This window comes from Notamacropus eugenii, chromosome 3, assembly GCF_028372415.1.
Source record: "Notamacropus eugenii isolate mMacEug1 chromosome 3, mMacEug1.pri_v2, whole genome shotgun sequence".
Classification (NCBI taxonomy): Eukaryota; Metazoa; Chordata; class Mammalia; order Diprotodontia; family Macropodidae; genus Notamacropus; species Notamacropus eugenii.
Window position 1 is genome coordinate 190,066,940 of NC_092874.1, and position 24,808 is coordinate 190,091,747.

The following is a 24,808-nucleotide window of genomic DNA, read 5'->3' on the forward strand; positions in this document are numbered from 1 at the left end:
TTTAATAGCTTAAAATTGCACTAAGTCTTTTGGACATCTTGTATAATTGACTTTCTTTGTAATACTCTGTATTTTATTTTATGCATTTAAAAACATTATTCTGAGAAGGGATTCAGAGGATTCATAAGATTGTCAAAGGGATTCATGACAAGAAACATTAAGAACCTTGGCAGTAGGAACCAGAGGAAACTTGAAAGTAGAAATACCTCCTCCAGTAGAAGGCAGTATTTGAGCTGAGTCTTGAAGAAGTCAGAGACACGAACAAGAGGCAGAGGTGAGGTGGGAGAAAATTCCAGGCATGGAGGACAGCCAGTGAAAAGCCATGGAGATAAAAGATGTAGCATTGTGTAAGGATAGCATGGCTGAATTTTTGAGTGCAGCTAGGGAACTAAAGTATAAAAATGCTAATACTAAATATAACAGCATGCCATTGGAGTTTACTGAGTTGGGAGGGGCCACAGTCAGAGTTACACTTCAAGAAACATCAATTTGGCAGCTGAGTGAGGATGAATTAAAGTGGGGAGAGACATGAGTCAAGGAGATCACTTAGAAGACAATGGTGAAGTTCCAAACAAAAAGTGATGCCAGTCTGAACTAAGATGGTAGCTGAAGGATTGGAGAGAAATGGATGGATCAAAGAGATCTTGTGAAGATAGATTTGGTAATGTGGATGTGTGAAGAAAATGACAAGCAACAGTCAAGGTTGCAACAGTAAGGCTGCAAGCCCAGATGACTGGAAGGACGATGGTGCCCTTGATAGCAATAGCAAAGCTCAGGAGAGGGGAGAATTTGTGGGAGAAAATAATGAGTTGTGCTTTTTACGTATTAAGTTTAAGATCTCTATAGGAAATTCAGTTCACAAAGTCCAAATGATAGTTTATAAGGTGGGATCAGAACTCAGGAGAGACTAGAACAGGATATACAGATCTAGGAATCTGCATGAAAATGATAATGAAACCCAAGAAAGGTGATGAGATAATCAAGTGAGATAGTATAAAGGGAAAAGAAAAGAAGGCCCAGGACAAAGTCTTGAAATTTCCTAAAGGCAATCCTGTCCACACTCTCCTCCTCCTAATCAATTTGATGCCCAGGTAATTGTTCATTGGCAGTCTCAGTCCAAAATAAAACAATAATAATATCTCACATTTATATGGAGATTTAAGGTGTGAAAGTACTTTGCATACAAATGTATTTTGATGGATGAGCTCCATAAGTTGTCCATTCAATTGCAAGGCCCATTTAGCTGGAATTTAGAGCATGTAAAAGGGAGCAATATATAATGAAGTCAGAAAGATAGGTTAGGGTCAAGTTATAAAGGGGCTTAAGAGCCCAAAAGAGGAGTTTTTATTTAAACCTATAGACAATAAACCAATAGCCACTATAGTTTATTAAGTACGAGAATGACATGGTTTACAGTTTGGCAGCTGTGTGAAAGGTATATTAGAGTGGGGAGACGTGCTGTTGGGAGAAGAGTTAGAAGGCCATTGCAATATTCTAGAAGAGAGATGATGAGGACCCAAACTAGGCTGGTGGCTGTTTGAATAAATAAAAGGGGTTGGATGTGAGGGATTTTGTGGGGGTAGAAACAGTAAGATTTGGAAACTGACAGGATATGCAACGTGAAGGAAAGTCAGGAGTTTAAGATAACACCAAGGTTAATAAACTTGGGAAACTGGAAGAATAATGGTGTCCTCAATGGAATCAGAAAGTTTAGCACATGCTTGACAAGTTTGAGAAAGACATAAACACCTAATATCATGCCTGGAAAAAAGGCAGAGAAAGAAAGTACCTACAGAGGGATCCTATATGATTTGCAATTGGAGTGGAGAATGAAGAATTCCCTTCCCTGGAATATATATTGATAACAAGCACTATGGGGATTATTATACCACGAAGATGTCGTTTGTATCATCTAAGGATAAGAGCTATCTTGTGAGGAAAAAGATATCTCTTTCAGAGAGAGTATGACAACATATACACAGCAGGAAAAAATAAAAACAACTGCTCAGTCAGTTTTTCTCTTCAGTCTGAATTCTGAGTACTGGATATACTTCCCAAGTCAGTAAACCTAATTCATCACATACACAAAGCAGGATAGCACCACAATTAGCAATATGGCAAGATAAAGCAGTACGGCAACCATGAAATAATCACAGTCTTGGGGTTAGAAATCATTTCAAATACCTCAAGGGTGGGATTATGTCATGATAACCACATTCCCTGCAGTTGCCTTACCCTCAATTAAAAAAAAAAGTAACCATTTAGATTAATGCAAGGCAGTATAGTTCACATGGAATACAAGTTGGGGAATTTAACTCATAATCCATGATAATTGACAGAACATGCTCTGGAGAGGATTCTACAATAATTACACTAACCACACAAGGCAAAATCACTTAACTCCTTCCTACAATAAAAACTACCATTTATACAGTGCTTTTAACATTTGCAAAGTACTTTATAACATTACCTCATTGGAGTTTCACAATCATTCTACAAGGAAAGTACTGAAAGTATTATTAACCCCACTTTATGGAAGAGGAAACAGGTTTGGAATGGTCAAGTAATTTGTTGGACTAAAACCCAAGTTCTAGTGATTCTCCACTTTATCCACCAGGTCACAATGACTCATATGTGTAATTCAAAATATGCTCTGGTTTATTTAAGAAACCTGAGTAATTTTAACTGAACTGCAGAATTATCTTAATTTTTGTGGTGAAAGCACAAGTCCTCCTTATACAGTTTGGCAATGGGATCAACATATATTCCTTCAAACTTTTTTTTAACAGATGTGTAGAAAAAAAGAATTGTTTAATCTTCTATTATAATGTTAATATAAGGTTAATGGTGGGTAGTGGGGGGGGAAGGGGGGAAGAGTTAAACATCTTCCCTGCCCATGAATAGGCCTAAATACATTTTGTTAATTTCTATTGAGGCATTGAGTCAGAGGGTCATGTTGTCGGGCTCTGAAAAGTATATAAATACTCTCAGGTGAGGTTTTACTTTGGAGCTTATTCACTGGAAATCTTTGTCTGGCCAGATGAGACTCTGGGCAGCCACTAAGAGCCCCCCCGGCTTAGTAAACCCAGATGTTGGTGCTTCTCTCTCTGGTAACTATGTATGTATGTAATGGTCAGACAGTTGGAAGTTCTGTCTGTTGGTCTTAATTTCTCTCTTTATATTTTCTCTGAAGTTCAGGATGCTAACTTTTCCCCCTGAACTAAGTGAATGATATATGTGTTTGATTAAAGTGATTATGGACCCCTCAAAAGTTGCTTTCCTTTTAGAAAAGCAGATCTAAGAACCTGCAGAGCAGGCCTTCCTGTATATGCTGAGGCTCTTGCTGTTACAGCTATGGTGGTATCTCCTTATTGTCACATGAGCAGCACCTTGGAAAAGAGCTTTAAAAGAAAACACAAGAGCAATTGCTTCAGAGGTCTACATCGAATGTGCATCTTAAATCCATAAAGCACCAACAATCTCACGGGAGATTGCCATGTACCCTCACACTAATGTAGTAGCGTAAACCAAAAAGTCCCCTTCACACCAAGAATATAAGGTATCATCTGACTCCCAAATAAGAGATTAAAAATTAGTGTTAGAGCCTCCTTTCAAAACTTTAACTTAAAGCCATTATGACTATTTTAGTGCTTTAGATGCAATTTAAAAAGTAATTTTATTTTAATAATTGGGAAACTTGAATATTTGTTTCTAGAAAAAACTCTTCTTATGATATAGGAAATTACTAGCATGATTGTCTACTGTCAGGCTCACCTTTCCCTAAAACCTCTCCCAAACCTGAGCCTGATTGAAGTAGACAGGAAGGAGATGTATGAGGGGAGATATTAAGTAGAAAAATGGGGGAGAGATGTGTGTGTGTGTGTGTGTGTGTGTGTGTGTGTGTGTGTGTGTGTGTTCATCCTTCGTTGCCAAAGAAGACCATGCCATCAGAGAAATGATGACATGACTTGCACTTGACTTTGTTTTGAGTGAGGGAGGGCTGTGCAGGTCACCAGCCTCACTTCTCCTCCAGAGCCATCTGAATCCAGTGACCACATATTCATCAGGATGACTGAAGATGACCCAGGATGAGGCAGTTGGGGTTAAGTGACTTGCCCAAGGTCACACAGTCAGGGAGTGTCAATATACAAAGAGGAGGAATGATGAATCCATCTATCAGTGTTAAAGGGTAGTAACGTCAGGGGTGAAGTCTAGGATGGCAAAGGAGGCAAAACTTACCTTGGTCATCAATGCCTTTTTTCACATTCCTTCTGCTCTTCAGCAACCCCACCCCAGACTCCTGAGTGTCCTTCTCTGGCACCATACAAGCCCTGCAAGTTGTCCAATGGTCCTTATCACCTCAACATCTAGCAAAATGTTGTCCTTTGACTTCATTTACTCAAAAATCTAGGTTTTTCTGAGGTAGCAACATTAATCACAGATACCAATCAAATTAATACATTAAGTATTTAATATGTAACCTTTCCCAAATAGTGGGACCCATCAGTGAGTTAGGGGAATGTCTACTCTAAGGATAAAGTCAAGTTTCAATATGTCCAAATGTGGCTGATCAGACCAATACGAGCTCTGAATGCTCTATCACAGATTGGACACAGATAGTCCATGTGAACATTTGGGGTGGATTCTCTAAATATGTACATCCTACATTTCCTTTAAGCTGTTTCAGTTCTGCTTTGTTCATAGAGCACAGCACCTTCTCTGATGTGGGCATGCCATGCTGAGCAGTCCTGTGCCAGTATCTCCCATGTCACCTAGTCAATTCCAAAGCTCTTGAGAGAGACCTTGAGAGTGTCCTTGTATCACTTCTTCTGATCACCATGAGATCACCTACCCCATAAGAATTCTCCATAAAGTAGTCTTTTTGGCAAGGGAACATTTTGCCTTCGAACTATGTAGCCAGCTCATCAGAGTTGAGCTCTCCAAAGCACAGTTTGAATGCTTGGAAGTTTAGATCAAATAAAGACCCCAAGTTATCTTTAGAATCTTCCTAAGACAGTTCAAATGGAAGTGATTCAGTTTCCTGGCATGGCGCTGGTAGCCTGTCCATGTTTCACAGGCATACAACAATGAGGTCAGCACAATGGCTCTGTAGACCTTCAGATTAGTAGTCAGTCTAATACCTCTTCTCTCGCATACTTTCCTCTGGAGCCTCCCAAACACTGAGCTAGCCCTAGCAATGTGTGTGTCAACCTCATTATCAATGTGTATATCCCTGGAAAGTACACTACCAAGGTAAATGAACTCATCCACAATGTTCACAACTTCTCCATTTGCTGTAACCGATGGTTCCGCATATGGATGATGTGATGGTGTTAATTGTTAGGTCAAAAAATTAGCACAAGCAGCAGAGAATTGATCCAGCATCTACATTGTTGGGTCTAGCATCTAGGTTTAACATCTAACACCTAACATCTGGGTCTAACAGCATCTACATTGCAGAGTTGTTGAGAGGACCAAATGGGATAATACTTGTAAAGCACTTAGTACAGTGCCTGGCACATGGTAGATACTATACAAATGCAAGTTAGCTATTACATAATATACATATATTATAGTCATTATATATATGTACATATACATATATATATAATGGCTAACATTCATATGTTATTATTATGTTTTAAACCAAAATACAATAAAGGAGTGGCACTATTAATTGGGAACTCGGGAACTTAAAGATAGACAACGGTTGAGATAATCCTGGTCAGAAGTTTTTTCTGCACCACTAAATACCATCATAGCCACTAATAAAAAGAAATTCCTCAAAATTTGAACTTCTTTTCTAACAGTCAGACATTGTTAAGTGGACCTTACTAAAAATGGATTTCTATGCTAAGTAAATATGTTATATTGATATATGATCATTTAAAAATTAACTTATCTTAAAATTGTTCAACCATATCTAACATGTACCAATGTAATAGTACAACTGGTGGGAAGGTGCTGGATGAGGTTATATAATTTTAAGATAAATTGATCTTTAAGCAGCCATCTCTGGACTAGGCATTCGGCTAGTCTAGATATCCATGTTCTGTCAAGTTCATGTTCAGGAAAACAGCACCATAATTGTATTCCTCTAAGAAGGAGGGATGGAAGGAAATGTGCAAGAATTTCAAAGAATGAGAAGGCCCATATGGCTTATGATGTACACCAGTGGAGGGGATAGGGGAATATCCACATCAGTGTCATCGATTCAGAGAAATATCCAACCCATTGTTTTTCCTTTACTTTTTGGTGGGGGGTAGAGGAGGAAAGATGACCCTAAAACTTTCAATACAAGTCAAAACACTATTTGGTATTTCGTATGATACTTTAGTAAAAGGAAGAAAATGAAAAAAAAAATGTTTTAACACAACACACTAGATATGCTTTAAACAACTGGATTTAATTTTGATTGTGCTTCCTATTATTATAGCTAGTTTGGAATATAGAGTATGCATTAACATTAAAAGTCAGATATTCTTGTGTGGAATCTATTAACTGAAGAGAAAATTGCTCAAATTGAAGAAATAGCTGCTTAAAATGGATTTAGAAATACATTTTACCGAACAAAAGCAAGCTAGAAAATTAGGCTACTTTATCAGGATTAGAAAGTACTATGAATTTTATACACAAAGCTTTTAAAAAACAATGCAGAATACATTTGAGATTACCATACTTCAATGTCATCACAAATCTTTTTTTTTGCACATTTTATGATAAGTATAGTGAGACTTTTTCCAGTGACCTACCTAACATAAAGCAAGTTGAGTTTCTTTCTCTTTTGGATGTGAGGAGTATTTTCAGGTAATATTTACAATGTATCTGGAGGTTTCTGATTTTTCTATTAGTAAGTGAGAGATGGATATAAACCTTGTGTAAGGGTAGGGATCTACTGAATTAATCAATCAATCATCCCACCTCATTTAGCCTGAATGCATTTATAGAGTGAGAAGATAGTGAGACTGAGTTAGTCAGTCATAGGCATGAACCAAAAGTGAACAAGTCCTAGAAACCTCTGTTGAGTCAATCAGTCAATTAAAGGCATTTCAACCAGGTACAACAGAAGTCTTGGTTGAGGGGCTTGCTCGCATCTTGTGCAGCTTGTCTAAAACCAGCAAGGTACTTTGGAATGAAGAATGAGTATCTGGATCTTAGTGATGGAATTTGCCAGTCAGTCCCTGAGAAGGAAAGGCTTACTAAGGAAGAACCCCAGCGTCTCCTTAGCCTGACTCCCAAGCAGGAAGAAGACCTTATGAGCTTCTAACAATTAGCAGACTGGATTCTTCTCATTAGCATCCTGGCCCTGGAAGCATCAGAACAACTAATACAGTGCCTGTATCAAGAAGCAGGAACAAAGTAAACACTGATCCAGGACTCTACAAGGATCCAAGCACAGGAGTAATAATACCATGACTAAGAGAAACCTCATAAGTACTCCACAAAAGAAAGAAAAGGATTTCTGGCAACCTGGAACTACAAATTAACCCTTTGCCACAGGTGATCTCTAAGCCTGAGGCCACTTTCCCCAGGCACTAGAAACACTGATGGCAGAGTACATACAAGACTTTTAGGGAGGATGCTTTATACTAACTGTTAGTATACCACTTCAGAAAATACGTCTTTCTAAAAGTCAGTTGTTTAGCTGACTGATCACCTGAGCATCAATAGGGAAAGCATAACAGTAGGGGCTCAAGAACTATGAGCAATAATTCCCCTCCCCTCCCAATCCTACAGAATTACCCTTAGAATCCAGTGGGGAAAAGTAGCCATTCAAGCTCTGGGGACCCAACCTACCAATAAAGTGGGGGTTAGAAAACCCACTCTGGTGTACAGATGATTAAAATGATTTTGGCCAGATTTCTATTTGCATGAAAGAATGAGGACAACGATGCCTTTTGCCTCCAATGTTTCTAAGTGCCGTCCTGAAGTTTTTCAAAGTTTCAAAACAATTTTAATGAGCTTTTCAGGTGAGAAATTATCTACTAAAAATCAGAAGAAGAGGAGGAGAATAGCATAATTAGTGAATTCCTTGCTCAGGGATGCTGAAACCACTGTCCAACCTGATAACAATAGAGAAGTCTTATGTTTCCAGGACTGGTATCCAAAACATAACAGAGAATCCCTTCCAAGGCTTGTCAAAACAGACAACAACTACTCACTTTCTAGTGATTCATATGGGCACAAATATTAACAGAATGAACCTCAAAATACTGTAATGAACTCCTGGACAAAGAACTGAGGAACAGAGGGGTTAACTGCTAATCATTTGAAGTAACATATGAAGAAGGGAAAAGCAGGTTTAGAGGGTAAAAAGATGAGAAGCTAGTATCTGTGAATTAGGTTGGGATTCCCAGACAATGGCTTAAAATATAGGAATTGTAGGCTACTAGCAAAGATTTCATTTGCCTGGTGTCTTGCAAATAGTTAAAAATGAATTTAAACTAAAAAGAATGGAAGGATAAAACAACTGATGCATATTCACCAAGTTAGATATAATAGAAAGCCAACTACAACAAAAGAAAGAGTAGCAGTTAAGGTACCTTGAAATTTACAAAAGACAAATCTAAGAAAGGAGTAACAAATTAAATACATGACCTCAAATACAAATATCTTTACACAATTACACAAAGTTTAGGTCACAAATAATATGAATAAGAGATACTAATACAGAGAGGAAAGTTTCACCTCACTGAAATTTGATACAATAAACTTATGACTAAAATTTGGTTTTGGGTATACATACGTCATTCAAAATTAATAAAGTAGGTAAAAAAAGGAGGGGAGTCATAGATACCAAGAAAATAGCTTAAGAGAGAATCCAGGAATCAGAGGGGAGAAGCAGTAGAAAACTTTGGGGTAAAAATTAATGGGGAAAGATAATAGAAGCAACTTTGTCACTGGAACATACTACAAACCATCTAGACTCACAAAAGGAAAAGGGAATCATATCATAAACCTGGCACAAAGGCATAATACAGTAGTGTCAGTGGACTTCCATTATGCAGTGAAATGGATAATCTACCAGAGCTGTCTCTCTACCAAAAGCAGCATAGTTAACAATTGCTCAATTTGTCTGGATGATAATTTGATCCTTCAAAAAGTGGAAGAACCAACAAAAGCAAATTCTATTTTGGATTTGATTTACTAACAGATATTGATTGCTAAAGTGGAAATTATAAGAACCTTGGGGAAAATCACTATTCCTCACAGAGTTTGTGATAGAGAAATGCAAAGCTGGAATGTTAGATCCAGAAAGGACACAGAGGAGAGTGAAGGAATTTATCTTTCAGATATTCAAGAGCTACCAGGCTTTTCTACCCTTTACCCACCATTTAGTAGCAAGTGCTCTCCAAATGGATATTATGTGGTAAGTATGCCAGCACAACAGAGAAGGGAAAGTCAACACTCACAATAAACTTATGGATTCAAGAGAGATTTACTGAAGGCTTTTTTTACAGATAGCTAAGGCCCTGAGGCTAAAAACACAGACATTAAAATTCTTCCAAGTGCTTCTAGGGAAAATGTGTCTAGAATGAATTTCACGCCAACCATCTGTACCATGTAGCACCAGAGTCCCCAGATCAGTTTTAAGAAATACAGCAGCATAAAAATGGCTTCCAAGCTTTCCCTATATCACACACACACACACACACACACACACACACACACACACACACACACACACACACACACTGATATCTGATATATGATAGTAATGCTTCACCAGTTCTCCTCACTTTCCAGGAATTCTGGGGTAATGATTAATGGGAAGACAAAGTATTATCACTTGCCTCCACTCCCAAATCTATGCTTTAGTATCTGAGCTATATAATTGGCCATCTCAGAGCAAAGGATAGAAAAGTAAAGGGTTGGGGGAGGGATTGGCTCACCCCATAGCTAACCTTGCAAACTTATTATTTAAAGCATAGAGATCAGGGATTATTGCTTTTATGGTCTTGGCTAGGATCTGTGAAACTTTCTTATCTGTATTCACAAAGCTGACATTAGCAAACAGCAACAAAGAAAAGAATGAGGATGCTATTAAGTTTGTTCATGGCTTGAGCTTCCAACTTAACTCTTAACTGTCCTGAGCCATTCTCTAAATTTTAAAATATGTTTTCTATGTATGGGTGCAAGAAAAAGGTTAATATTCCCTTGAGGATTCTGTTTAGTACATCACATATTAGAATGTCTTATGCCCAGATACCACAACCATGATCTTGCGATTCCTATGGAACTACAGCCAGGCAACTGATCCTTGGGTACCGTAGTCATATTTTTTGAAAACCCCAAGAAGAAAATTATTTTCACCAAAGTCTTTGGCACTACTGAGGCAACTATTTGCTGCCCTGATAACAATAGCGAGGCCTGTTGTCTTTTCGTCAATATAGTCAAGACAAGACAAAGAACAACCCAAAATTAAGAGTGAGGGTGAGTAACTATTAACTACTTCATGTGGATATAGCATAATCATGCCAGTAGGAATCAGAAAGCATCAATAAAGATTATAAAGCATTGGGCAAGAAACTATCAGAGGGACACAGGAGGTTTTCTTTTTTCATCACTGATGCCCATGGAGTGCAAGAGTTCCATAAGAGAAAGATTTGGGAATTGAATAGCTTACGAAGATGATATCTGGAAATAGAATCTGGATTTCTGGATCAGAAACTCAAATTTTTCAAAAATGATGTTTTTAGATTCCAAAATATAAAAATGTCAAGCTCTTCTTGGGCACAAGCTATTAAGAACGTATTTGGCTGGAGGTTTACAAATATAAAAAATCCAAAGCTGGCATTCATTGAAGTATCATCTACATGTAATTCACTGTGTTAAACTGTATCCTCTTGATACAAAGACAAAAAGAAAAAGTCCTTGTTGTTAAAGAGCACATTCTACATGGGAGACACAAAATGTCATTGGCTAAATATAACCACGATTATTTGAATAGGGAGGGAGTTTCTGATAGAAGGTAGTACATGAGTTAATCCCAAAAGAAAGCCAGGGGTCACATATTCCAAATGGGGTGAGTGACCTGTGAAAAGGCAAAGAAGTACAGGAAAGATGACCTGGTTTGGGGAGAGAGTAGACCAGGTTGATCAGAATATATAGTTTTTGAAGAACAACGTAAAATAAATCTGTAAAGGGAAGCTAAAGACAGATTATAAAAGAGCAAGTCATCTGATGATTCTGGGCATCAGTTTCCTCATTCACAAATTCCCTCACTTTACAAATCATTTGAAGAAAGTGAGGATATTTTCATCTGGAGAAGACAGCTATCTTCAAGTGTCTGAGGGCTGACATGAGGAAGGATCAGACCTGTTCTTGGACTCATAGGTCAGAATCAAAAATGGTAAAACTCATAGAATGCAATTTAGACTTCAAGTTGGAAACAACTTCCTAATCATTTGAGGTGACCAAAAGTGAAATGGGCTATCAAAAAAAGTGATGATTTCCTCCTTCTGGGAGATTTTCAACCAGAGGTGGTATTACCACTTGGGTATGTCCAAAATAGGGATTCCATTTGGGATGCATGAGGAGAAAATCACATAATTGTTCTGACTGGGTTCACTGCAAATTTATGTTATACAGCCTCAACTGGGCCCTGACTGATGAAAGGCAATCCTACTCTATCCTACTTATAAAACTTACAATCCCACTCTATAGTGACTCTTTTGAGCCTTTTCATCCCTCCTCAAACTTCCCATGATCCCTTTGTCCCACCCACAACATCTCAGTTGAGAACTTTGGCTCATATCTTACAGGGGGAAAAATTGAAGCCATTCACTATAAACTGCTTCTTCTCCCCTCTTCTTTATCTCCTTTCACTTATACACCTTTTAGAACAATAGGCTGAATCTAGTGAGATGAAATTTAATAAGAATAAATATAAAGTCCTATAGTTGGTCTTTTTTGGTTCTCCTCACTCCTTGGTACTTTTTCATCTTCTCATTCATCTTCTGTATATTACACCCACTATTTCTGAGTGACCCCGAGGCTCTGTTCTGAATTCTCTTTAATTTTCCCTCTCTATACTCTCTCATTTGGTGACTTCATCTGCTCCCATGAATTTCAATTAATAATTATTTTTAAGTGACTACTATATGCTAGACACTAGGTATAAAGGTACAAAGAGTAAAACAGCTTCTACTTGCAAGCAGCTTAAATCAATATATATCCACACACAGTAGTTAAATACAAGATAATTTGGGAGGGAAGTAATTAGCAATGAGGAAAGGCTTCATAAAGAAAATTATGTCAAAGATGAATTTAAAGGAAAAGAGTACTCTATAAGGCAAAGATAATGAAGGAGCGCATTCTAGGCATGTGGAGCAGCTATCTCCAAAGTTGGGAGATGGAGTATTGTCAGAGGGAAACATTGCAAGAAGAAAAGTAATATCCAATAAGGTTGTAAAGGTAGGCTGGGGTCAGGTTATGTAAGGTTTTAAAAATTAAACAAAAAAATATAAGATATAAATATAAGATAAAAATATAAGAGACAATAATATAAGACAAAAAATATAAGAGACAATAAAAAAATATAGAGACAATGCTGTTGTTTATCCTTCATTTTCAAAGAGGACCAACAACATCATAGGTGATGTCTTGACTTGCACTTGAATTAGATTTAAGTGAGGCAGAATTGCACAAAGTTGTCAGCCTCACTCTCTCTACCTGAGTCATCAAAGTCAGTGGCAGGGTAAAAGTCGAGATGACTTGCAATGGCCCAGGATGTAGTAGATGACCTTTCCATCTTCTATATTTGCCAAGCTCTAAGCCCTCCACAGCGCCTGCTTCAACTGTCTTCATGGCCACTGGAACAAATTGTTTTCATCTATCCTTTCCAATGGGGAAAGTCTTCACATGCTTGGGGTAGACAGGCCTATAAATTATGCTCAACCTGATTTAGCCCATCTGCTGAGACAGTTTAGGGATGAGGCCGCTGTACCTGCTACAGCTTCTTGAAACCATAGGTGAGAGTTGGGTGAATCAGATGAACAGCAAAGGTGGATGAGCAGCCCTGAAAAGGGCTCCTCAAGCCCTCACACCAGTGGTTCTAGTCTACCTGAACATCTCATATACTCCACTAGAGACAACAGGAAGACTTTGACCAATGGATTTGGTCAAATAGGGAGGTCACATGGTCAGGTATGATAAAAACCATTACAAAGGAGTGGAGAGCTTGCAATATGGTATTCCAGAAGGCAAAGAATCTAGGCCTGCAACCAATAATAAAAATAGCCAACCCAGCAAAACTGAGTATAATCCCATGGGGTTGGGGAAGGGTAGGGAGATATGGATCTTAGATGAAATAGAGGACTTCTAAGCATTTCTTATCAAAAGAGCAGAGTTAAGTAGAAAGTTTGACACACAAACACAGGTGCCAAAAGAATATGGAACCTATGTTTGTGTGCCAAAAGAAGTATAAAAAAGTAAATATGTGTGAGCCATCAAAAAGGGACTAAACAATTGTTTTCATCCTTATACAAGGAGATAATAATACATGGAGACACTCAGAAGTCTCTCATCATCAGGAGTCACATGGAGGAGTCCAATTAGACAGAGGGCCAGGGAGTGATTGTTATGTTTTAATGATCTCAAAAAAAATAATAAAAATGGAAAGAGTGGGTAAAATGAACATAACAGGAGGGGAAAGGAAGAGGAAGAATGGTGAAAATTATCTCATAAATAAGTTATTAAAAAGTTTATATGGGGGGAGCAAGGCATGTCAGATAACACCTGAACTTCACTGTCATCTGAACTGATAAAAGAAGGAGAGAATACACATACATACACAGCTGGGCACAAAAATACATCTTATAGATGGGGTCAAGGAAGAGGGAAGAATAAGAAGGAGGGTAGATTAAAGGAGGTATTAGAAGCAGAACAGACAAAGGGAAGGTGGGAGACAAAGAAAGAGATAGATGGAAAATTAGATAGATAGATAGATAGATAGATAGATAGATAGATAGATAGATAGATAGATAGATAGATAGACAGACAGACAGGCAGGCAGGCAGGCACGCAGACAGGCAGGCAGACAGATAGACAGAGAGACAGAGTAGAATAGAATAGAATAGAATAGAATAGAATAGAATAGAATAGAATAGAATAGAATAGAATAGAATAGAATAGAATAGAATAGAATAGAATAGAATAGAATAGAATAGAATAGAATAGAATAGGAGGTAAATATACAGTTAGCAATCATAAACTCATGATGAAACAAGCTATACAACTCCAGACAGAAAGCTGATAGACTCAGAATATAGACTGAAGCATATTTTTTCTTTTTCTTTCTTTCCTTCTTTCTTTTTCTTTCTTTCTTTCTTTCCTCCTTCCTTCCTTTCTTTCTTTCTTTCTTTTTTACTTCTTTCTTCCTTCCTTCCTTTCTTTCTTTCTATATGGCTAATGTGAAATTTTTTTTACATCTCTCTCTCTCTAAAATATGAATATATGTATATTTATAATTTTTCCCTTGCTTTCTCAATGAGCGGGGGAGGAGGAAAAAAATTTGGAACAGAAAATAAAATTTTAAATCTAAAAGGGAGGGAAGTTTTGAACTAAAGTAGTAGATGTATGTGTGAAGAGAAGGAATAACACATGAAAGATGCTGTGAAGGTAAAAACTCCAAGATCTGGCAAATGCCTGTATATGTGAAGTGAGGGACAGTGGATAGGTCAAAGTCAGAAGGGACCTGACTGTACCTTAGTGGGACTTTTTACGCCTTTAGGGGACTAGAAAAACAGAAGTCACTCAGGTCAAAGGACTACTTTGACTCATCATAAGCAAAACTAATCCCTGTCACAGGAAGAAAGAAGAAGGGATGGCTCTAACCCATGCTGCAATGAAAAACTGGTAGATATCAGTCCTATCACAACCAGTTCCAGCAAAAGCCTGATTTGTCTCCTTGCCTCAAGTCTCCTCCTTCCTTCAATCCACTTTCCAATTCAGATTGTGTGATCATCTTGTAAACAGAAAATACTCTTCAGGTTCTTGCAAAGACAAAGTTGAGTCTTGACCCAACTTCCTTTGAAACCCATTTTTGATGCATATTTGATGTTTTTAACACTACATGTATAATTACTTTAAATTTGGCATTTAATTCCTCCCACTAAAGTACATGGGAGGAATTAAATGTTAGAGCCCTTTAGAATGAGAATTAGATGTATAATTCCTCCCAGGTATTTCAGGGGGAGTTATTAAATGTCAAAATCCAAAGTGATTACATGGGTAAGTTTAAAATATAAAACCCTAGTGTATAAAAGAAAAAATTTCATTTCAAGGCTTATTATCAAAAATGGGAGATGGGCTTCAAAATGACAACCTATAAAATACAAAGACATTTAGAAAACTAGGCTAGGAACAGTTTACAGAGTTACTTTTTGCCAAAGAGCCCCTTGTACTTTTGATACAGAAAACACCAATTTTTCTGAGCTGGCCAGGTCCAATTCTACACATTTATCCCATGGAAAACAAATGAAAAATGAATGGAATTCTAAATGCAAGTGGCTAAGAGGTGCTTGTTAACATAGAATAGAAAGGCATGACTTCTGGCAAACAAACATGAATAAAAATAAGAAGCAAAATTATAATATCCTAGTATATTGCTTCCAGGATACCACTGCTCTCAATATGCAATGTTTTTCCCTTTCCAATTATAAAGGGAACATAGGGAACTAGATTAAGCCATCACCTCATACAAGAGTGTGGGTGACAAGTGGTGTTATAATGAGGTGAGAAAAAGTCCTTTCCTTAGTGTACACAAATTGTTGAATATACATGTTTTTCCTGGAGCTAGAACATTAGCTTCTCCATATTTTCTGTAAATGCCTATGTCTGTATATGTTACGAGATTCTCTTTCATCTGCCCTGCAGCTGAACCCTCCCATATGTGCTGTCTCCCCTAGTTAGAATGTGAGTTCCCTAAGAGCTGAGACTATATCACTTTTCTATTTATATCCTCTATTTATATTTAAATATATATGTATGTCTGTGTGTATGTATATGTATTCATACACATGTTTATATATAACATTTAGGACAGTGCTTGGCACATAGTTCAATCTTAATAAATGTTTTTTCCATTCATTCAGACTGTAATTTGATGATAAAAAATAGATTGATGGGTGCCAAGTCCCACTCAAAGAAATGAAAGAAGACAAAGTGGGGCCCAGGTATACTGTAGTATAAGGGGGAAAAGAGAAAGGAGATCAGGTAGGAGTTAGTAGAAGCCAAACATGGGAAGTTAGCAAGTGAAAGAGATATATAAGAGTAGGGACCAGCTGGACCCCAAGTCAATTTGTCCAAGGAATACACTGGAGAACCAAACAGGAGTGATCTGCTCCCTCAATAACTGGAAGAAAGAATTCTAGTTAGAACTAACACTAAAAATAGTATATTAAGGTCTAAAGACATAGTTTTCATACAGGTAGGTTGAGAAGTTTTTAGGTCTAGAACAAGTTGGAATTAGGTCATTATTAACAGAAAGTCAGAACTTGAAGATTTAATGATCAAACTAAATATTGGTTAATTCTGTATAATTAGCCAGTACAATTAGCTATCTGCATATAATTTCTAAGGTGTTAAATCCTCACATTTTCTTCTCTCAATGCAACTCAGTGATAAACCACTATAATGGTGGTCAAGTAGTTTTGATACATTCAGTAATTCTGTTGATATTTTCATGGTAAATAGACTTTAATAAATTAAATGCAAGAATATGCAAAGTGCTGTAATAAGAAAGACAGATATGACATAGGTCTTATCCTCATGAAGCTTACAATTTAATAGAAATGGGGAGTGAAAGGAAAATTACACAATAACTACTATAGAGAGATGAATGAGGTAAGGGAAAAATACAGGTCTAGGTAAACTGCTAAGAGACATTTGAGGAAGGAGAGGTCATTTTTACCTGGGAAAAGATTTGGTGGATGAGGGAGCAGGGAAGGGCATGGAAGGGGTCAGGAAAAGATTCATGGAAGAGGTAGAATTTGAATTGGGAAAGAAGGAAGAAGAAGAGGGAGAAGGAGGAGACGGAGAAAGAAGGAGAAGGAGGAGGAGGAGGAGAAAAAGAAAGAGGAAGAAGCAGAAGCAACAGCAGCAGACGATGACATAAACAGAGGAAAGGATGGAAATGATAGAAAGCTTTGGGGCAAATGACCATTAAAACTTCTGATACAGGAGAGGAAAACCAGTCCTAAAGTATAAATGTCTACTTGATATATAAATACAAACATGCATTTATAGATGTATAAACTAGTGCCATTCCCTAAGTTCACAAGATTGTTTCTTAAAATAAAAAGAACTGATGTAGTTCTGTGCATTTTATTTCTTATTTTTAGTGACAAATGTTTCTCCTTTTTTGTGGTCAATCTGGGTGGCACAGTAGAGGGCTACATTTGGAATCAGGAAGACCTAAGTTAGAATCTTGACTTAGAAAATTACTTGCTATGTGACATGGGTAAGTCACTTAATTTCTACTTACTTATTTTCTCATCTGTAAAATGGGCATAAAAATAGCATCTATCTCCCTGGGTTGTCATGACAATTAAATGAGATAATATTTGGAAATGTCAAAGCACTATTTAAATATTCGCTTTTTTTAATTACTAAGTCAACATCTGTACTAGGAAAGGAAAAAGAGTGCTACCTGTAAAACATAAACATCTCAGTGGATTAACTCAAGATACTGGGTTTTGAGTCAGAAGACCTAGGTTAAAATCTTGCCTTTCTCACCAGTACCGATGGGACTATACATAAGGCACCACACGTCTCCAGACTTCACTCTCCTCATCTCTGAAATGAAGGGGTTGGACTAGACTGCCCCTTGGCTCTCTGCCAGCTCAAAATCAATGATCTATACCTTTTATAGCCAAACAAGGAGGATGCTACACATCTTTAAATCAATAGCAGATCAATTCATCAGGGAGAGGGTAGCAACAAAGGTGACTTGCCCAATCTTCTTTTTCATACATAAAAGGTCTCATCCCTCTCATGTGCCAGTGATGTTTCAACAATTTTTCCCATTTCCCAAGAGCTCTAGGATAGTGATTGGTGGGAAAACAAGGTGTTATATATTATCAATATTTACAAATCTAAGCACTGGGGTCTTTGAGCATTGTAACTGGGGAAGGGAGAAAAGGGATATTTAAATATCATCTGGATATGTATGTTGGTGTATAGTTCTTTCTTCTTTTGAAGTGTAAGTGTTGGTAATAATCATAATAAATGATAATGATAATGATGATGATGGATAGGCAGATAGAAAAAAGTCTGACTGACTTTGCAAATGGGGGGAGGGAAGTTCTGGCAATGGCTAGACTGCAAATTTTTCCCAGAGCCTGGGGTTTTCTTCTCTGAACAAGTGATCATTAGCTCATAAGGAACTTTATGGAAAAACAAAGAACAAAGATTCCATTAAGTCTATTCATTGACTGAATTTTTAATTTAACCCTTGACTATCTAGGCAGTTTCAATAGTATGCTTTTGGTGCAATAAACAGATTTAACTGTTTGAACAGAGATTTTGCTCAATGCTTCCTATATTGGAGTATTTTTATATCTATGGGATGGATCAGCAGGACTTACTGATGAATAAACTATAACATTATGCACCCTGGATTTTAGGAAAATAGATTTCAAAGGGTAAAGAGGAAGGGTAGGTAAGATTCTATAGGCTAGAATTTTACAAGAGAAATAACCTTAGAAGGAAAGGAAAATTCTCAAGAATGAAATTCTGAAGATACAAAGAGAAATAATTCTAATGAAGAAGAAAAAAGAGTTGTCTGCACACCAGAGTAGACACAGAGAAACTGCTAATGAATTTAGTAAAAAAAATACACACACATACATGTCTCTCTCTACATACACATAAATATAGAAACATGTCAAATACATGGTATGACACATTAAGAATAGTTTCAGAAGTCTCATGTTCAGAATGATCTGAGGCTGATGAAGGAAGCTAAGGATAAAATAAGGGGCTTTTAGGGTTGGAGAGGCAATAATTAGGGGGGAAAATCAAATTTGCTGCACAAAAATCTATGTGGGGATGTGTCTATCTGTGTATTTTTCTCTCTGAATATGTCTATCTATCTCTGTCTGTCTTCTGTGGGTCAATGGTCTTGGACAGAAAAAAATGTTCTCTCCTTATACTATGATCCACAGGACCTCTTAATAAAGAGAAGGAAAAAAACAAGAATTGCTGAAAGAATCAATCAATAACAATTTATTAAGTCCCTACTGTGTGTCAGATACTGTGCTGGTTACTAGGAATACGAATAGGAAAAAAAAATTGTACTACTAAAAAGAAAATACTGTTCAATTAAAGTAAAGCTAATGCTCCACTCATGGGAGACTGAGTTTAAAAGTGAATGATGAAAAGAACCCTCTGCTCTCCTCAGATGTGTGCTTACAGTCAGAAATATTAACACATTTGAGAAATTTGCTTTAAAAAAATTTTTCAGCAATTTAAAAAAATCACTAATCACTCCTCAATACATGCTCCCTTCATTAAAAGAATGTGTCTGGGAAAAAAATGCCATGAAAAGTTTTAAGATGTTTAATTTCTCTTCTAAAACTTATAATTTTGAATACTGAAAGATAAGAATAAAGTACAAGTCAAAGGAAATTTGCTTTTTAATTATGCATATAACTTACTCTTGCTTAAAATCCTAGTTAGATGCCCCACCTATCTGTTTGGTAGCAATGGTAAGTAACATTACAAAACCCAGAGACAATTTGTATATTTTTTCTTTTTATTAAAAAATAAACAGGAATGTTTTAATTATTCACTAGAATATTAACATAAAATCAGTATGGTAGCTGCTAGAATTCTATTAAAAAGGCTTATGTGACATGGATGATATAAGCCCTTCGAAATTTCATTGACTATTCAGTGTCTTTTCTGTTTTCCCTGCCCAATTTAGCAGCATTCTAACTTAGGAAACTTATACTCAATGTCCCAGTTGGTGATCATTTTTTTTTTTAAGTATAGACTACAACAGTCATTTTAAGCAAATTGGGACATCACCCATATAATCCGGACAGAGTAAAAAGTTTTTCTAACCAACTCTCCTCTGATTAACAAAAAAAAAAGTTTTAACTCTAAAATTTCCTTTCCAAATTAAAAAAAAAAAAAAAAGCTGATTCTTTTCAAAAGCATTTAGTCAATTCACTAAAAATGTATCATGATAACTCTTAAGGGAACATTCCCAAGCTCTACCCAAGGGAGAAGTGGTTGCCATGGGGAAAATGATAGAAACCTTGGGGGGAAGTGATAACCCCATCTTTGAAGTAGTAATACTGTAGAGGAGAATGGTATGACATGCCCTCTAGACTCTGGGAAAGTAGACTTCAGAGGGAGGACAGATAGGACATTTAGCTCAGGAGGAGTATTCAAGAAGAAATTCTGAAGATACTTCTTAGAGGCAATTCCATTAAGGGAGGAAATAGAAGCTTCCTAAAGGGAGTGATATGGATTAACAGATAACTCACCAATGAACAGATTTTTGTTTAATTCATAGAAACTGGAAGCAAGGGCATGTTAACAGAGGAGAAATACAAAAGTGTAGCATGTTTTTATCAGGATAATTTCAGAAGCACTAAACCTTCAGAAGGAATTGAAGAGACTACGGAAAGCTAAAGACAAGAGCAAATGTAGTTTTTGTTTTGAAGTTTAGCTTTACTAGGAAAAGGAAGGACTTAGAGCTTAGGGTGGATAAGACGGTAAAAATTTTTTTTAGAAAGAAAATAAAATTACTCAACTCTTATGTTACTCCTATTTTCTCTACCAAAGGAGAATAATTTTAGCCTGCTAAGTGCAAAAGAAAAATAGCTTCTAGGAGGCTGATACCTAAAACAAGATGATAGTTAAATGAGTACATAAGCTGATCTCAATGAGTTCAAGCCAATCATAGATTCTGCCCTCAGAACAGTTGAGGAATAAACCTACAGCTCTATCACACTGTCTCCCAAGCAGGATAGAGGATTCAGGCCACCGGTGAGCGACCAAGGTGAGATTTGCTGCCCGGAAGTTGGGGACTGAACTTACAACCCTGTCATTAAAGCCATAAAGCCCTCTAGCTAGCTAATAAAGGCCCAGTCAAATAACTTCCTAGGGGAGCTCCAAACAGAGACAAACCTGCAATTGTATTGCCCAGACTCAAACCAGGTACCAGAGACTGCAAAGCTCAGACCAAAAGATCATTACCTAGATCAGACTATTTAGGGCAGCTTGCCATCCTGAGCTTGAAGAACACAGCATCCAAATCTGGAAAATACAACAGCAGGACCCCAGTTAATAGGGATTAGGACCATCCAAGGCCTTAACACTCTTTCCAGAAGTGTGCAGAACTTGGTCCTAACATAAAGTCACAATTCAGGAATTAAGACTGGAAGAATGAGTAAATAAAAAAAGATTCTTAACAAAAAGCTATCATGAAGACAGAAACTCCCAGGACATAAACCCAAAAGAAGAATAACTACAAATCATCCACAAAAAAGTCTCAAAGAAAAATAGAGTAGTGTCATAAGGTCAACCTGAACACCTAGAAGAAAAGAAGATATTTTAAAAGAGGTAAAAGTAATCTTATAAATGAAATAAGAATTCTGGCAGAAAGCTTTAGAAAGGAAATGTTAAAACAAAGTCAAAAGACTGGGGAAAAAAGAGAGAAAGATTGGAAGGTATCTCACTGCAAAAAACAACTGACCTGGTCAAGGAGAAATGATTTAAGGATCAGTAGACTACATAAAAGGTATGACCAAAAAAGAGCCCAGCTATTATATTTCAAGAAATCATGAATAAAAACTGTCCAGAGCTATTAGAACCAGATGAATTACAAAATGAAATAGAGTCTGCCCATCATCTCCTGAAAAAAACTGCAAAATTAAAACTCCCAGGAGCATTGCAGTCAAAATCTAGAGCTTCGAGGTCAAAGAAAACATACTAAGCAGACAGAAAGCTACCTGGTTCAAATGAACTACATATATCCTAAGTTACTATCAATGATGTTTGGAAGATCATGAAGAATAGAAGACGTATGGCATGGATGAAAAGTTCTTATTTTTTAATGGAGGGGGATAAATTATGTAAATTAGAGGCTGGTAAGTTTGATTGATTCCTCACAATAATTCAGAATATTTTTAAAACAGAGATTAGTGGACATCAAGAAAAGGAAGCAGTGATCATTTCCAAATGGCCTTAGATATTTGACAACTATGACAAATTAATCTGATTTTTTTCTTTCTTTCTCCCTCCATCCCTCCCTCTTGTGTCTCTCCTCCTTTTACTCTCTCTCTCTCTCTCTCTTCCTCTCCTTCTCTCGCTTTCACTGAGTTGCTGTATTGTAGATCAATGTAATACATCCCATCCAATTCTTCCTTTCAGAATTACTAACTGTTTTTAAGATTCAGAGCAAGTGCTACCTCTTATATGAAGCCTTTCTGGATTCCGCCCAGAACTATGTATTTCTTTTGTATATATCCACTATGGCAACTAAGTCTCTAAGTTGTGAAAATGCTTTTGGTTTTTTTTCCTTAATTTAGTTATGCCTTTTGTTTTTATATTACATTCACCTCTGAATATATGTGTATATATAAGGGTGTGTGTGTGAGTGTGTGTGCATACACACACACTAGAGGTGATATGGAGGTGTAAGTATACCAGAAAGATGGGTGTATGGAGACAGAGAAGGAAGAGATTTTCCTAATGGTAATGTGCAGCTGGAGAGAGATTAAAAACTTGCATAGTCTTAAGAGCGCAGCAAGATGTGGAGAAATGGGAAATTACTGACCTTTAATAGGTGAAAGAGGTGATGTCACTATATTAGAGACAAGCCCCATGAAGACAAGACTGTTTGGGCTGTGATCCATCTTCCTTCCTTTTCGTTGCCTAATCATGGACCCTATGAGGCTATGCGATGGCTTCCCAGGGGTAGCAGGCCTACTCATTTGGAAACCACAATTCTAAAAGAATGATAACTAGAGGAATTATGTCTGAATAAGACATCAAACACCAGCCATGTGACTTTGGGGAGGTCACTTAACCTCTGTGTGCCTCAGTTTCCTCATCTGTAAAATAAGGAAGTTTAGACTCAATAGTTTCTAAGGTTCTTTTCAGCTCTAAATACATGAATCTAGGATAATGTGGTTGGCATGTTCCCACTGCATGAGTGGGATATGGGGTATGCCTGATCAACAATAAACAAAATCCACTTAGATGATGATTCCTCACTAAGGAGGTTAAGTAATTTGCCCGGGATCACACTGCCATTGTGTCAATTAGCATGCATTTATCAAGTGTTTCCTATATTCCAGGCATTTTGTTAAGTATACAAAGTATATAAAACAGAGCCAATCCTCAGGAAGCAGAAATTTTCACATGGGGGAAGGGAGAAGACAACATGCAAATAGCTAGATACATATAAGATACAGAGACAGTAGATGAAAATACAGGGGAAGTTGCTAGAAGTTGGACAGACTGAGGAAAGGCCTCCTGCAAAAGGTAAGATTTGAGGTGAGTCTTGAAGAAGGACAGGGAAAATGGCAGAAGTGAGGACACAGCATTCCAGTCAATACAAAGATATGGATATGAGAGAAGAAATATTGTGTTAAAGGACCTTCAACTGAGATTGGATCTAAGAGTACTTGGGAGGACCAATAATGGAGACCAGAAAGGCATAATGGGGACAGGTAACGAAAACTTTAAATACCAAACAGTGGAGGCTATTTGACTCTAGGTCTTCCTGGCTTTAAGCCAAACTCTAACCACTACACCATGCTGTCTTAATATCTGAATCAATTAGCCATTCAACAAGCATTTACCAAGCATCTACTATGTGTTAATCACTAGGCCTTACAATATCTGTACTGAATTTAGAGCTTCAAAATTAGTTTCATATATATTATTTCACAGTAATCCTAGGAAGAAGGGAGGTTAGAAGTTCTAAGAACCATTCCCCAGCTCTTCTAGCCTTTCTTTTGGAGATTTTTTCAGAGTTTCCAACATACTGACTTCCTCAAGTCCCACAAAATGTACTCCCTAGACAGGTAGAATATGGGACTAGTTGATTTTACCCTAAAGGTCAGGTGAAACTGAACCAAAGGTCAAACTGAGTCCTTTGGACAGCGATTATACTCTCCTAGTTTGGAATGAAAAGTTATTGTCAACACCACCCAGGGCCACATTTGAATAGATAAATAAGAAATCTTCATGGACTTTTTAGAATCACTTAAAATAAAAAGCATGAACCCTCTCAAAAACTGTAAATTTTTTGGAGTACCAAAAGTGCAGAATTTAGGGGGGAAAAAAGAAATAAGGAAGAGAAAAAGTTCCTGCTTAAGTTGATGGAAAGCAAAATCGGTGAACAGCAAGCAACACAATTCACAAACAAGAGCGCCATCTGCTGTACATAAATAGCACAGGAAAGAAGTCACAACGGTGCACAGTCAACAAGGATAGTCAACGTAAAGTCAGTTTTTGACCATTGTACATTTCTACAAAAGCAGAAACTAGACTCTATTTTAAATGATTAGCACTTTTGGAGGATCCTGACCGGATATCACGATCATCGATTGCTTTAATAACCAAAAAAATTTAGCACAACTGCTTACCTGCCATCATAGCTATCATGCTGGCTTTGTAGACGTTAGTAAGGGAACCCAGCTCTCCTGTTGCCAGAATGGTTTTGAGGTGTGCATCTCCACAGGCCTTGCGACACTGACGGATCTCATCATACAAAGCTGTTGAGGGAAAAAATCGCGGCAGCTAAAGCTCAGGTAATTGACAATATGGCTTGTTGGCAGTT

The 24,808-nt window shown here is 37.2% G+C and overlaps 2 protein-coding genes across 2 annotated transcripts in view; both read right to left on the reverse strand.

Annotated features, from left to right (window-relative positions):
• MGST1 (microsomal glutathione S-transferase 1) overlaps positions 1-24,808 on the reverse strand; it is a 718,478-nt gene that overhangs the window by 495,695 nt on the left and 197,975 nt on the right. The window lies entirely within an intron of this gene.
• Positions 1-24,808, reverse strand: part of DERA (deoxyribose-phosphate aldolase) — a 125,584-nt gene that overhangs the window by 32,744 nt on the left and 68,032 nt on the right. The window contains exon 6 of the mRNA XM_072653620.1: positions 24,615-24,743. Coding sequence (XP_072509721.1) covers positions 24,615-24,743 — 129 coding nt within the window. The remainder of the gene's footprint in view (positions 1-24,614; positions 24,744-24,808) is intronic.